Here is a 15,876-nt window from a genome sequence, read left to right on the forward strand (position 1 = left end):
AGAGAACAAGAATTGTTTCATTTTTGCCTCCATACCCCCAATGCCTGGCACAAAGTAGGTGTTTAAGAAATGCCTTTTGGAGTTCTGCTTCCAGGAGCCAAGATGGCAGAATAAGAAGTAAGTTGCTCTCACCGTTCCCTATTAACCTCTGAGAGCCCAGAAAATATCGCCCCAGGAAAAACCCTGAACAGCTGAACCAGCAGAAAGATGGGGTGCAGCAGTCCTGTACCCTAGGAAGCTTGAGGAATCAACAGGAAAGGCCCCTCTTGCCCTGAAGGAGGGGGAACAGTACAGAACAGGAGATGTCCCAGCAAGCTAGCGGAAAACCCCACCTCAGCATAGCAGGGGTAGATCCTGAACCTCAGGTGGTGGAACAGGCAAGCACCAACACCAGGACCCCCGAGTGTCTCAGTAAGGGCAGGGGAGCCAGTGGAAACCAGCTCAGAAAACCACCACAAGCCATGGCGTTCTCTGGCAGCCAAGTCTCCCAAGTGCCTCAGCAAAACTCTGGGAAGCACAACTCAAAGAGGAAAAGCCCCAGGCAAAGAAACATCCTGCAGCAGCAAAACATCCACCTGCAAGAAGCCAAAGAAAGTGAAAGGCCCAGGTGGGCAGGCAACCTCCAGGGGCCAGACTACTCACCCCTACCCCTACCCCTACAGCTCCAGTGTTGCTGATTCCAGCCTAAAACCAGGTAAGCTGCCAGAACTCTACAGCTTCCAGCTGCTAGCATTTGAGACCCCAGCACACAAAGCCAGTGACCAGGCCCCAGGTTCCCAGTACGAGAAGCTTGTCAGTGGTCAGTGCTCCCTGCTCCCCAGCAAGAGTGCTCAATTTTTTTAAAGGCCAGGAAATAAGCAAACACCATGAACAAAAAGAGATGTAAAACAGATTCTTATTATGGGGACAGTGAAGATCAAAGCAGAAATTCTGGAGAGGACAACACTGTCGACAAACCCACATCTGAAACCTCAAAAGGGAATATGAACTGGTCTGAAGCCCAAAAACCTTTCTTGGAAGAGCTCAAGAAGGATTTTAAAGGTCAAGTAAGAGAGGTAGAAGAAAAATCGGGAAAAGAAATGAGAGGTATGCAAGAGAGACTCAATAGCTTGGAAAAGTAAGAACAAAAATTAACTGTAGAAATCAAGTCCCTAAAAAATACAAACTGACAATTGGAAAAAAAGTACACTGAAGAAAACTCCTTAAAAAGCAAAATTAGCAAAAAAAAAAAAAAAAAAGATAGAAAGAAAGAAAAGAAAAAGAAAAAAAGAAAAAAAAAGAGGCAGAATTGGCCAAATGGAAAAGGAGACACAAAAACTCACTGAGGAGAACTCCTTAAAAAATAAAATGGGGGGGGCAGCTAGGTGGCGCAATGGATACAGCACCCGCCCAGGAGTCAGGAGGACCTGAGTTCAAATCCGGCCTCAGACACATAATACTCACTAGCTGTGTGACCCTAGGCAAGTCACTTAACCCCAATTGCCTCACCAAAAAAAAAAAAAAAAGAAAATAGATCCAGGAGACACAATTTAAAAATTATTGGTCTACCTGAAAACCACGATGAAAAAAAGAGCCTGGACAGCATCTTTCAGGAAATCATCAAGGAAAACTGCCCTGGGGTCCTAGAACCAGAGGGTAAAATATCCATAGAAAGAATCCACCGATCATCTCCTGAAAAAAATCCCAAACTGAAACCACCCAGGAATGTAGTAGCCAAATTCCAAAATCATCAGGTAGAAGAGAAATACTGCAAGCAGGCAGAAAAAAACAATTTAAATATCATGGAACCACAGTCAGGATTACACAGGACCTTGCAGCTTCTACATTAAAAGACAGTAGGGCATGGAACATGATATTCCTTAAGGCAAAGGAGCTTGGATTACAATCAAGGATCAACTACCCAATGAAAATGAGCATAATCTTTCAGGGGAGGAGATGCTAATTCAATGAAGTAGGGGACTTCCAAATCAAAGACCAGAGCTCAACAGAGAATTTGATCTTCAAATACAAGACTCAAAAGAGATATAAAAAGGTAAACAGGACAGAAAAAAATCAACATATCATTAATGAGGGCAAACTGTTTACATCCCTACAAGGGAAAATGACACTTGTAACTCCTGAGAACAGTATTGTTATTACACCATTTTAAAGGGGTATACACAGAGGGGGTGGGTATAAGTTGACTTTGATGTAATGATAAAAAAAAATATAATTAAGTGGGTTAAATGGATATAAGTAAGTGGATTAATCTGATCTAACTAAGGGATTATACTGGGAGAAAAGGAAAGAAGGAGGCAGAAAGGGTAAATTAAAGTTACACACACAAGGTAAAGGTAAAAGACTAGAGTAGAATATATTATGCTTCAGCTGAAGTAAAAAAAAGCAGGAATAGCAATCCTGATCTCAGACAAAGCAAAAGCAAAAAAGATCCTATCAAAAGAGATAAGGAAGGAAACTACATCGTGCTAAAAGGCACCATAGACAATAAAGTACTATCGTAACTAAATATATATGAAGTTCAGAGAGTTACAGGAAGAAAAAGAGAACAAAACTATATTAGTGGGTGATCTCAACCTCCCCCTCTCTAAACTAGATAAATTTAACTACAAAATAAACAAGAAAGTTAAGGAAGTGAATAGAATTTTAGAAAAGTTAGATATGGTAGACCTCTGAAGAAAACTGAATGGGGAGAGAAAGGAATATACATTTTTCTCGCTGGTACATGGTACATACACACAATCTAGGGCATAAAAACCTCACAATCCAATGCAGAAAGGCAGAAATATTAAATGCATCCTTTTCAGATCATGATGCAATAAAAATTACATGTAATAAAGGACCATGGAAAGATAGATTAAAAAAATAATTGGAAACTAAATAATCTAATCCTAAAGAATGAATGGGTCAAACAACAAATCATAGAAACAGTCAATAACTTCATTCAAGAGAATGACAATGAGACAACACACCAAAACTTATGGGATACAGTGAAAGCAGTTCTTAGGGGAAGTTTTATATCTCTAAATGCTTACATGAAGAAAATAGATAAAGAGGAGATCAACGAATTGGATGTGCAACTAAAAAAACTAGAAGAACAAATTAAAAATCCTCAATTAAATACCAAAATTATGCATACACTTTGATCCAGCAATAACAGCACTTCTAGGGCTGTATCCCAAAGAGATCATAAAAATGGGAAAAGGACCTACATGTACAAAAATATTTATAGCAGCTCTTTTTGTGGTGGCCAAGAACTGGAAATTGAGGGGATGCCCATCAATTGGGGAATGGCTGAACAAGTTGTGGTATATGAATGTAATGGAATACTATTGTACTATAAGAAACGATGAGCTGGCAGACTTCAAAAAAACATGGAAAGACTTGTATGGTCTGATGCTGAGTGAAGTGAGCAGAACCAGAAGAATGTTGTACATAGTAATAGCCATGTTGTGCAATGACTAATATTGATAGACTTAACCCTTTTCAGCAATACAAGGATCTTAGATATCTCCAAAGGTCTCATGATGAAAAATGCTATCTACATCCAAAGAAAGAACTACGGAGTTGGAATGCAGATCGAAGCATACTATTGGCTATTTTTTTTCTTCTGTTGTGTTTTGTTTCCTCTTTCTGGTAGTTCCTCCTATTGGTTCTAATTCTTCCTTACCACACGACTAATGTGAAAACATGTTTAATAGGAATGTATATGTATAGCCTTTAACAGATTGCATGCCATCTTGGGCAGGGAGGTGGGGAGGAAAATTTAAATTTAAATTTAAAAAATTTAAAACTCAAAAGTTTATAGAAGTGATTGTTGATAAAGCAAAATAAATTAATGAAAAATAAAAAAATAAAATTCCAACATTATTAATAAAATGATTAATTACCTAGGGGAAAAAAAAAAAAGAAATGATGAGCAGGCAGACTTCAGAAAAACCTGGAAAGACTTACATAAATTAATGAAAAAAAATAAAAGAAACGGGATTTTAAACCAATATTAATAACCAATAAATGCCTGCTTTCAAGCCCCCTCCAAAATGCTTTTTGATTGAACTATTCATTTTAATGAGGAACAAACAAATGTATATGTTCCTATATAGTATTCAGCTAAAACCACACACTTTACCATGTAGCTGGTTATAATCGAAGTAATGTGCTCAAGTCTTCTAACCCTAGAATTCTAGCAATCAATTATAGGTAAGAGAGAATCCATAAATTAGCCATCATTCAAAGCCCAGTTTATTATCATTATTTGCAAAATCTGGACTTTGGGGGGGGGGAGAGGGCAGTTGTATCTATAGTTTCATCATGTAGACAAATATGCTTAACAATGAAAAGTGAAACTTAAGAAAAAATAAATTAATAAACATTTATTAAGCACCTACTTTCTATGTGCCAGGGTGGGCTCAACTAAGTTGTCTATTAGCTTCCCCTGGAGTCCAAGGACCATTGCCAGCACCAAGCTACCTGCTGGGCATAAGACTTCTTCCATCTTGGGCCCCACAGTCATTCCTTACCTCTTAACTGGTTTCCTATTCTTCTGCCTGCTGTGAGATGGGCTTCCTAGGATCTAACGGGACATAAAATCCCTAGCCGACCTTGAAGACAGGCTTAAGGGAGGACCTACAACAGTCTGATCTCATGCCTTCCTTAACAGACTTCTCTCTAACACTGTCCTAGGCTTCCTTCTCTTTTCCCTCTAGGTTATGTCACTTAGGGATCTCAATCAACTCTCCTTGCCTCAACTGTCACCTCTACACAGATGCTTCTCAGATCTCAATCTTGAGCCATAAAACTCTCCTGAATTCCAGGCCTCCATCATCAGCTGTCTGTCAGCTCAAACTGGATATGTCCTGGGCATCTCAAATCCAATAGGTATAAAACAAACTCTTTGTTTTTCCTCTCAAATCTTCCCTTCTCCCAAGCTTTCCATTACTGCCAAGGGCACTACCATCCTCCCACCCAAGCAACCTAACACATAGGCTTGAAACCCATATATTACCCTACGTTATCCAACCAGGTAACAAATCTTCTAACTTCAAATTCTTAAATTTGTCCCTTCTTCTCCACTCACAAAACCGCCATCCTAGTATCAAATCACATAAACATTAATGAGATAACATATGCAGTAAGGCGCTCTGCAAAAATGAAAGCATTATGCAAATTCTAATTATTACAGCCTTCTTACTAGCCTCCCCACCTCAGGTCTCTCCCATTCCAATCCACTTTCCACTAAGTTGCCATAGAAGATTTTTCTCAAGTGCAAATCTGACAACAACTGCTCCTATGGCTTGTCATCATTCCCCAGGATCAAATGTAAAGTCCTGTTTGGCCTTTGAAATTTTTTTATAACCTGACTCCTCCCTGTCTTTCAGTTCTCTTTACAGTACTTGATCCTCCTACCCCAAATCTGCTGCTAATTAATGCATTTCTCTCTGTACAGACTACCTTTACCTTACTCAGTGGATGTCTTCAGTGTACCAAGCTAATTCCCCACGTTTTCCTCTCTTTTAGACTGTGAGCTTCTCAAGGGCAGGGACTCTTTTTTAGCTTTCTTTGTATCCCCAGTGCTTAGCTTAGTGTTTGGAATACAGTAAACTTAATGAATTATTATTGACTACTAGGTGCTGGAGACAAAAAAACAAAAAGAAACAGTCCCTATCTTCAAAAAGCAATGTATCAAAGTTTTATTTTTAAGGTAAATAATAGTAATCACTAATAACGTAATAAGCTTTTATCTGATCTATGCTGAGAGTTAGGAGAGTTACAAGTGGAACAGAAGACACTATTCTTGAATGATAAGAATTTATAATCTGGTTAAGGTTAAAGATAGAATTTTCATGCAAGAATCAGTGAAAGATGAAAACCAAAATATAATGAAGTGCCATAAGTGCAGTAAGTACAACAGAAGATGAAAGGAAGTGACTGAGAGGGACAGTGGCTACAGAAGGTATCATTGAAAAGGTGAAATTAAGCTGGGTCTTACAAGATAAGCAGCCAAAGAGGAGAGAAAACATTTCAGAATGTAGTGTTAACATAAGCAAAGGAAGAGAGGCTGACATTACTGTGCTTTGGTGGAAGATAGCGAGAAGATGCCTGCTTGGAATGGAGAGTTGATGAGGGAAAACCCATAAAGCTTGAAAGAATAAATTGGGCCAGACCAGGAGGAGACTTAGTGTTACAGGCAATAAGTACTTCATCATGAAGGTGACTGAATAAAAGTTAGGTAAGTCTGGCATATATTATGTATAGAAAGAAGACAGTGAAAATTGAGCAGCGATTTAGGAAGCTGCTAAAGGAATCCAGTCTTGGATAAGAATAGAACTATACTGGTAGTAATGGGAAGAGAGAGGACAAGATGTATCTAAGAAAAAAATTTAAAATGGAATTGAATGGACTCAGCAACAGCTTGAATATAAAGAGTAAAAGAGAATTACCATAGAAGAGATTACAAAATTTTCTGGATTGGGTTACCAAGAGAATGGAGGTTCCGACACATTGTAACAAGAAATATCAGTCAATGGACATTTAAATCACTTTGCCTTGCATTAAGGCATTGTTGTGTTTTTTAAATAGTGATCTACTCTCATTAGCAATAATACAACATTTGTAATTTACCACTTACATACCAGATAAACTGTGTCAAAAAGTGGTAGTCCAAAAGAGTGGCCAGGTCTATGCAGAAAAGAAATTCACAACGGATGTAATATGGCATTTAAAACACAGACATCAATTTTCAAGGTCATTCAATTCACCAAACATTTATTAAACACCTACTCTGTGCTAGGTACCATACTAGGTACTGGGTACAAAGAAAAATGAAATGGGTCCTGCCCATAAGGGCCTACTGTTCTACCATTCCAAAGAAGAGAAAATAACAAAAGGATGGAAAAGATAACCCATCGAGCATTATATTAGAGGAGGGGTAACTCAAGAGGTCCACAATTATGAACTCAAGCTTGCTTTCTCATCTCAAAAATACATTTACAAAAATGTTTTACATGTGAATCAGGAACACTGAAAGCATGATAGAAGGCACAGGATTTCACAGTTGATTTTCTAAAGTTATGGTCACACAACTAATTTATGGAGTAAAAGATCCTAATGTAGTTACTGATTTTGAATGCTTGTACAACATACTTTACATTCTAGAGAAGAAAAACAAAGATTTCAAGTTTTACCATGACATGAAGACGAATGAATACCCCATTAGATTAGTCTATCAATAAATTAATAAATTGGACACATGCTACAGATGGGCCCAGAAATAAGCAGAGGTTAGGTTGCAATTTGGAAAATCTCAAATACACTTTAGATGATCCCAAACTCTTGAACAGTAACATAACATCACCAGGAGAATAATGCTATTATAATGGAGCACCAGAAGAACTCGGAAGAACGTAAGTTCTTCTTCAGTTGCTTTGAGTACCTCACAAGTAACTCACAAGTAACAAGTAATGGAAAGCTCCACAGCAGAGGGGAAGTGGTCACAGTGGTCACAGTGGTCACCAGGCACAGGCATAACCTGTTGCACACAATGGGTGGGTCATGCAGCAAGTAGGAGAGACAATAAACGAACCATCTGAGTGATTCAACAATGCAGATCAAAGACTCTTGATCTTTTTGATGTCATGGCCCCTTCTATAAGAGTGATAAAGCCAAGAGACCCATCTCAGAATGTTTTAAATGCATAAAAGAAAACATATAAGATTGCAAAGGAAGTCAATTTGATATTATTATAAAAAAATTTTTAAAAAGTTCATGGACCCCAGGTTAAAAATCCATACCCCAGATAATTAGAAAATAATAAAATAATAAATAAATAAAAAAGAAGGCACAGAAGGGTAATAATAAAATTGGTGAACTGAGTATCAACAGTGATTAGATAATGGATCTTTCAAAGTATCATAGTAAAGCTGATGTAAAAAAATATTTTTATTTTTCAGTTCCTTTCCAATAGTTAAGTCTCAGTCTCTTGCTTTTGTAGAATTAAAACATTATGAATTTCAAAGGTATGTATTATGGGAAATGAAATTCTTACTAAATATCTAACAAGAATTTGTAACCTCTTCCTCCCCTCCCCAAAGACTCTTCACAAAAATACTGGACATCATTTAAAGACACTACTAAATGAAAATATATACTAACTTGATTCCCTAATATATAAATGTTTTGGTAGAAATGCTGGGGGTAGAAACTCACTCCTTCTTCCATTCGTACTGTAAATTACAACTATCTAAAAGTTATTAAGTAAATCTGGGAATTTTCCAGAGGCTCACAAAGTGCAACAACTTGCTCAAAGTCTCACAGATAGTAATTATCAGTGGAAGGATTTGAACCCATACCTTCCTGATTCCAAGTCCAATAACCTCTTCAGTATACCATAATATCTCTACGTGATAATTTAAATATGCTAAGGAAAAAACATTATCAGTTGATGCGATGTATATGACTTCTCAGAAGAAGTCTCAAATACAGTATCAAAACATGTCTGTATGTCTATAGCCAAGTAAATCTGCAGTAACACTCACCCTAATATTCGGTTCATTCCATGTCTAGCAGCATAGTGTAATGGAGTATTGTGCTGGTACGGCTCCCCATAAGACGTATTTGGATCTAGGGATTCTTTCAGCTGAGGGTTGCTCTCATAAATCTGGTAGGCCAAGTTCTCATCTCCATTGATAAGCGCTTTGCGGAATTTGGTGGTTGTATTTCCCATGGTGTTACCCGGGGAGCTACTGGAACCTCTTCCCTTTCCCCTTCAGCCACTTCTTGGGCGCTTGTGCAACATGCTTCACATTCTGAAGAAGAAGAGAAGAAAAGGATTTCAAATTAGGTTGTAAAATCATATTCATGAAGAGGCTTTCCTTAAGAAAACATCACACTTAGGAACTTAACTTTAGCTTAAAAAAATACAAGAGGAAGAAAACTAAGTTGTTAAAAAAAAATTGTATTTAAATAGAAAATTCACTAAAATATTTTAATGGTGCACAAATTAACTTTCTGTTAAACTGTAACATCACTCCATGCCCACACTATTTAAAAACTATGCACAGACATTGTACTTTGTCCTATAAAATGAACTTTAAAATAGAAGTTTTCCAATTTGTCTCTTTGTTGAGTCAAGGAAAATCTGGTTGAACACCCCTGTAATTCATCCACCAACGTCACATGGACAACTCATGCTGCAAAATGGACAATTTGATACAGCTGAAATCACTGGAAATTTTCCTTATATACGTTATTATAGAATTGAACCTAAGCCCTTGAGTAAAGGAAAAGCAAAAATGCTCAATCTTAAAAAGAAACCAAAAAAGGAGAAGAGGTATTCAAATACATGCGATACCACTCAATACAATGGGGAAATGAGATACTTGAAAGGATGAATAGAACAATTTAGGAAATCTTTATTTTAGTACTGTGTCAGGAAGCTAGGGCAGCTAAGTGGCACAGCAGATAAAGTGCTGAACCTGGAGAGTCAGGAGAACCTGAGTTCATACCCAGGCTCAGCCACTTAGCAGCTGCATGACCCTGGGCAAATCACTTAACCTATTTGCCTCAGTTTTCCCAACTGTAAAAATGGGGAACCTAGAGAAGGAAATGGCAAACCCCTTCAATTCTTTGCCAAGAAAACCCCATAAAAATGAAATGAAGAGTCAGACACAACTAAATGATATAACAATAGGAAGCTCTCTACTAAAGACCACTTCTTACTACCCTGAATAAATAATAGAAAACTAGAAGTCAAATCAAATTTCTTTAATTACTAAACATAAGAGTAGGCTTAACACTGATGAACAACAGGGTAAAGGTAAAATACAAAAAGTGACCAACAGTAAACTGTAATGAGTAAAATGGGCAAAATCATTGAATTAAAATAATTGAATTTTACAGCTGAACCACCGGTTATGACAAACAGTGTGCTTCATATCAAAAACTAATGAGACAAAGGGTTGGGGAATTGGGGAAAAGCTAGATGAGCCAGAATGAGTAACATTCTAGAATAAAGGATAAGGCCGAAGTTAAACTTAGGAAGGGATAACTAGATAGGAAACAAGATCAGCATGAGAATGTATGGAATCTGAAGGCCAAATAAAAAGAAGTGGCTATGGTATCAGCACTTGATTCTAAAATGATGAGGGTCTCAGTTCAGAAACTAGTTCTCTCAATTTGCTGCAGTTTTTCTGCCTAGCCTGTGTGAGTTCATCCAAGTCCTCAATATTCAGAAGCTAGATAGCTCCCTATACCACCACCTGTATTATTCTCCAGGGAAGTGGCTATCTTTAAGCCAAAGCAAACATATTGTATTGTTGTCAAGGGAGATCTACTATACACTCTAGAAATCTCCTCTAAACCATCTTGGACAAGATTCATTTTCCCTCTGCTTGTATACTTCAAGGGAGGGGGCACTCACTACTTACAAAGGCAGCCCCTTTCATTTTTTGAAAAGTTAGAAAACTCAGCTGCAATCTCTGAAATTTTCACCCACTGGTCTTCGTTCTGTTGCCTGAAACTGTACATGAAGATGGTTATCATGTCCCAGACTAAATTAACTTAGTTCTTCTAGGCATTTTTCACATGAGACCATAGTGTCGTAATGATGAACTTTGAATCAGAAGGCCCGGATTAAAATTTTTTTCCATATATTTACACACTTACTAGCTAGCTGTTAGACAAAGCAAGTTACTAAAATCTATTTCTTCATCTATAAAATGAGAAAAATAATGCCTGCATTCCTACCTCATTTGGTTATTGTCAGGTAAGTAGTTTGTAAACCTTAAAAAGATTCACGTACACACCAAGGTATTATTAAATAACAACACAATAATTTCTAGACCCTCGATTAGTCTGGTCAACAGAGCTCGTATGAGTTCCAAAGTTACCTGAAAGCAATTTTATTTTCAAAGCTGACCATAAACTTCTCAATGGAAACTGTTAAAAGGGGGTGTTGCTGAGTATCTGTGGAATATTTAACATTTCAGTATCCCAAATACATGACCCACTTCTCAAGTTTCTGGCCCTAAGAAGAAACTCTTGGTGGCTACAGAGCTCTCCTGTCAGTTTTCTACAAATGATCTGGGAACAGGGGACAATAGAAACAAAAGGGAAATTAAATTGCCTGAGGGTAAGGTAAGTCATCTGTCTTGAGAATTTTAGGCACAGGTTTGATCTTATCATGCTCTTAGTAAACTTCAGAGCCTCCCTATTATCTCCAGGATCAAATATAAAATCTGTTTGGCTTCTAACTCCCACCATAACCTGCCCCATTTCTACCTTTGCAGTCTCCTCACACCTTACTCCCTCCTCCCACGTACTCTGTGATGCTATAACTGGTCTCCTTGTTTCCCTCAACATGACACTCATCCTCCCCAAAATGAGCATTTCACTGGCTGTCCCCCAGGCCTCAGTTAAATCTAAACTTCTGCAAGAAGCCTTTCCCAGTTTTCCTTAATCTTAGTGAACTGACCCCCAATTTGTTGGATCTGTGCATACACGTGTATACAAATATAATTTCCACACTGTCATTTGCATCCTCTCTTCCCCATCTGACTGTGAGCTCGTCGAGAGCAGGGGCTGTTTTTTCACCCTTCTTTGTACGTTCAGTGCTTAGATAGTGCCTAGCACCTTGGCAGCACTTAATAAATATTAGTTGACTGAGTATTAGTTTTCAATCAGTTAAGAAGCATTTAGGTACTTAATATGTACCAGACAGAGTACACACTGGGGACATAAATGCAAAAGTGAGACAGGCATCACCAAGACAATCCATCCCCTCAAGAAGCTAACATTCTCTTGAGAGCTACAGTATAGAGCATTATAGTACAAGAGGTGGGAGAGACCATAGTGATGGATCTCGTAAACTGTGTGCCGGGGAAATTAAAGTGATTTGCCTCATTCTGTTGTTCCCCTTCCCACACTCTTAAAATATAACCTAACTGGACTTCTCTCTATTCCTCATGACAACTCTCCATCTTGTATGTCTGGGCCGTTTCACTGTACATCCTCCATGCCTGTAATGTACTCCCTTGCTTCACTTCCACTTTATAGAATCTCCAATCCCCTTAAAGACATAGTGCAAGTGTCATCTTCTACACAACACCTTTGCTGATCACTTCTCCACTACTGTCACTCTTCTTAACAACCATATATTAACTTTAATTGGTGGGTACAGAGCTCTCCTGGCTGCTGTCTCCAATGCTCTGGGATCTCTCCCCAGGCATGAGGAGTTTGTGCAAAGGGAAGAGGCAGGCGATGTTGGGTCAATCAGTCAAAAGGTCGGTTTGGCTCGAGCACGTGAGGAGAGTAATAGGTCATAAACTGAGAATGGGAGGCTGGAGCCAGACTGGGAAAGGTTTGAAGTGGGATTTTGTATTTTATCATGGAGTTAATGGGGAGCCTCTGAACTCTTCTAAACTGAGGAATGATATTATAATATATATTATACATATCATATAATAGTTATAATAATTATATTATTTTTCACTAGAAAGCCAGTCAGTAGTCACTTTAAAGATCGCTTTTAAACATTTGAAAACATTAAGTTTTTGTACCTGTCTTCCTTTTTCTACAGTAAACATCACTAATATTTTGTGTATAATGAATTACATAGAATATATAATTTAATCTCATTTTCAAGGAAGAGATGTAGCCTTGTGTTTGCAGATCACTTTTTTTAATTCACATAGATTATCTCTGAAATTATATACCTCATAAGAAAAAAGTTACCCAAACATAATTTAAGGAAAAAAAGCCCACATGAGATCCTATTTAAGAATGCAGTGTTAAGTTTTGGGGGTATAATTAGGGTTAGATAATCTTTAGGGGTTTTTTGTTTTTTTTTTTTTTTTTTTTTGATAGGGCAATGGTGACTTGCCCAGGGTCACATGGCTAGTAAGTGTTATGTGTCTGAGGTCGGATTTGAACTCAGGTCCTCCTGAATCCAGGGCCGGTACTCTATCTACTGCACCACCTAGCTGCCCTCTTAGATAATCTTTAGAATCTTAAGAAAACATTGGCAACATTTTAATCTTGCTTTACATAGGCATGAGGCCTTGCATGAAAAAGAGTAGAGCAAATATTTTCTCATCTGTTTCACTTTAGAAAACTGAGATTATTTATCCTACAAAGCATACTAGCAAATGCAGTCCTGATTTCACAATCACCTTTCTATTGCTCATGGAACCCAAATACTTTTTTCTAAACTTGCCAGGTATATTCTCCCATTCTTTACAGTTGCAACTGTGATTTACTGAAATAATGATGCCTCTTTGAATCATAAAGTTCTGAGCACTAAAGTGTTCACTAAGGTGAGTGAAAAAGTTTGCTATCTAGAGATAAGCAGTGCATGTAATTCCTCTATGCTCAAGGTAAACTAAGCAGGAATAGCCAGGCAAGAAAGCAGTATCCCCAAAAAACTCTGGAAATGATTATTTTATCTCTAATTATTACCTCTTTGGAAGTGAACTCTCTAGTTTCAACTTCAAGTTTCCTATTTTCAGTTCTCTTAACAGTTAGTTAGTGGTCCCTAAACATACTTCATTGCCTTACTACTACAGAGCAGGAACAAGTTAATCAGAATCCCATAATCACATAAAGTTAAAGCGGGGGGGGGGGGGGGGGGGGAAGGAAGGTATCTCAGAGATTCACCTAATTTGACTTTTTCAATTACAGATGAGTAAACTAAGGCCCCAAGAGATAACAAGAAGAATATCTGAACCTACGTCCAGCACTTCCAATGTCAGTTTCTTACCTTTTTGTTTTTTTGCTAGGCAATGGGTTGAACTCAGGTCCTCCTGACTCCAGGGCCAGTGCTCTATCCACTGCGCCACCTAGCTGCCCCACTTTTTTCCTTTCAAAGGTAAGGTTTCTTTTGAAAGCTACAAATCTCTAATTTATCTTTTCTTAAAATATTCAAATAGATCTGTGATTTCATTGATGTGAATACTCCTTCCAAGGACACAGAGAGTCACTCACCCAAGCTTGCCCATCCTGGTTCTACTTGTTCAAGTCTTTCTATAAGTTCACCACATGGAATCAACCTAACACCCTGGAGACCTTCCTCAATTGACTACAATACTGGCAGAATATCAATGGTGCATGTGGACTATCTTTTGGTTATGAATTACTCTTGAGATCAAATGGGATAACATGTAAAACATTTGCAAACCTTAATAGGCTACAGAAATGGGCTAGCTCTCATTACAATATGATCAGTTGCCTATCCTTTTTCACTCATACATTTCTTTGATGATAGATCTTCAACTGATTCTCTTTTATAATCAGATGTTTGTTATATGCTTTAGCTTGCTTGCTCACACCCGCCAAGCACTTATCCATCGCCCTTTGGGTGATACTCAACTTCAATTCTTTAGAAACGATGGTGTTCCATGATTCAAATATACACAGCAAAAGGACACTGGCATTAAAAAGAGGGGCATTTGTTTCAAGCAGGTATTTGGGGTCATTAAAAGAACTCTGTAATTTCTGAAAAGAAATCCATTCTGTTCTCTAATTTTAAAGCTCAATCCTCAATCATTGTCCATCTGACCATCTGTCCAAGATATATACATACTAATGGATGAGCTCCACACTATCAGTTGTCCACTGAACTATATATCAATCTGAACAGTAACATTATACTGTTTTTACTATTCTTTGTTTTCAAAGAGAATCAATGACATTATGGGGTGATGTTTTGACTTGTGCATGAATTAGATTTAAGTGAGGCAGAGTTGCACAAAGTTGTCTGCCTCACTCTCTCTTCCAGAGTCATAGGAGTCCAGTGGCAAGAAAATAGATCGTGATGGTATGGGATGCAACGGATGACCTTGGGGTCTTTGATGTCTGACCAAGCTCTCTAAGAGCTCCGCAACACCTGCTTCAGGGGCCTTTGTGGCCACTGGAACAAACTGTTCACATCCGCCCATCCCACCAGTGGAAGTCTTCAAATGCTTGGGGTAAACATCCCCCTAACTCACTGAAGGGTTTGAGGCCCATTGGTTATCCTCAACCTGGTTTGACCCATCTGCCAAGATAGTTTATTGAGGTGTGGCTGCTGCTCAAGCTCCAGCTTCTTGGAACCACAGGTAAGAGTTGGGTGAATCAGGTGGACACCAAAGGTGGATGAGAAGCCCTGTAAAGGGCTCAGCAAGCCCTCACACCACAGGTGCTAGTCTGCCTGGAACACCACACACCCCACTACATATCATATGGTGTATTTATATATGCTATATGTATACTAAGGTAAATTTATGTATGCCATTCTCCTTTATGACCAAATTCTTTTGAGTAGTTACGGAGCACACTGAGGAGACTCTACAATGTTCCATACAATCAATACAATGCTATCTTCAAACAAAAACAACTGGAGGACCTCTCACTCTTTATAGCTAGGGGTTATTGCTGACTTTTATTGTGTCATGGAAACCTTTAGCAGTCTGGTAAAGCATTTGTGCCCCTTCTCAGAATCATGTTCTTAAATAATTGAAACAACCGTTACATTTCAGCTAGAGATTAGTGGGGGGAAATATATGTTTTGGTTCCCCATACAAGTTTACAGACTCCTGAAATCTATACATAGACCTTGTAAGTATTAAGAACCCCTGATTTATAGAGAAACTGTCGCTTGCAAGAAATTGTGTGTAACTGATATGCACATGGGTGGCAGCTTACTCAAACAGTCTTTAAAGAAATATTTTGCTTTAGTAAATCAAATGTATTTTAATAATTGACAAACGATAAGTATAACAGGAACTTAAATTATTTTCCATCCTTCAGTGGTCACTTGCTGGTTGCCTTCTAATGACCTCATTCATCAAGGATGCCCTCATTGCATGTGTTTGCTGTTTTTGTTATTATTATGGAAGAAACTGGGGT

General features: G+C 38.1%; 1 protein-coding gene across 2 annotated transcripts in view; it reads right to left on the minus strand.

The window, feature by feature from the left end:
- The window catches only part of ANKIB1 (ankyrin repeat and IBR domain containing 1), a 144,366-nt gene that overhangs the window by 95,811 nt on the left and 32,679 nt on the right, over positions 1–15,876 (minus strand). For both annotated transcript variants that reach the window (XM_027847951.1, XM_027847950.1), the window contains exon 2: positions 8,532–8,801. In XM_027847951.1, coding sequence (XP_027703752.1) covers positions 8,532–8,719 — 188 coding nt within the window. In that variant the 5' untranslated portion in view covers positions 8,720–8,801. The remainder of the gene's footprint in view (positions 1–8,531; positions 8,802–15,876) is intronic.

Source organism: Vombatus ursinus, unplaced genomic scaffold (genome assembly GCF_900497805.2).
Source record: "Vombatus ursinus unplaced genomic scaffold, bare-nosed wombat genome assembly UNPS02005459.1, whole genome shotgun sequence".
Classification (NCBI taxonomy): domain Eukaryota; kingdom Metazoa; phylum Chordata; class Mammalia; order Diprotodontia; family Vombatidae; genus Vombatus; species Vombatus ursinus.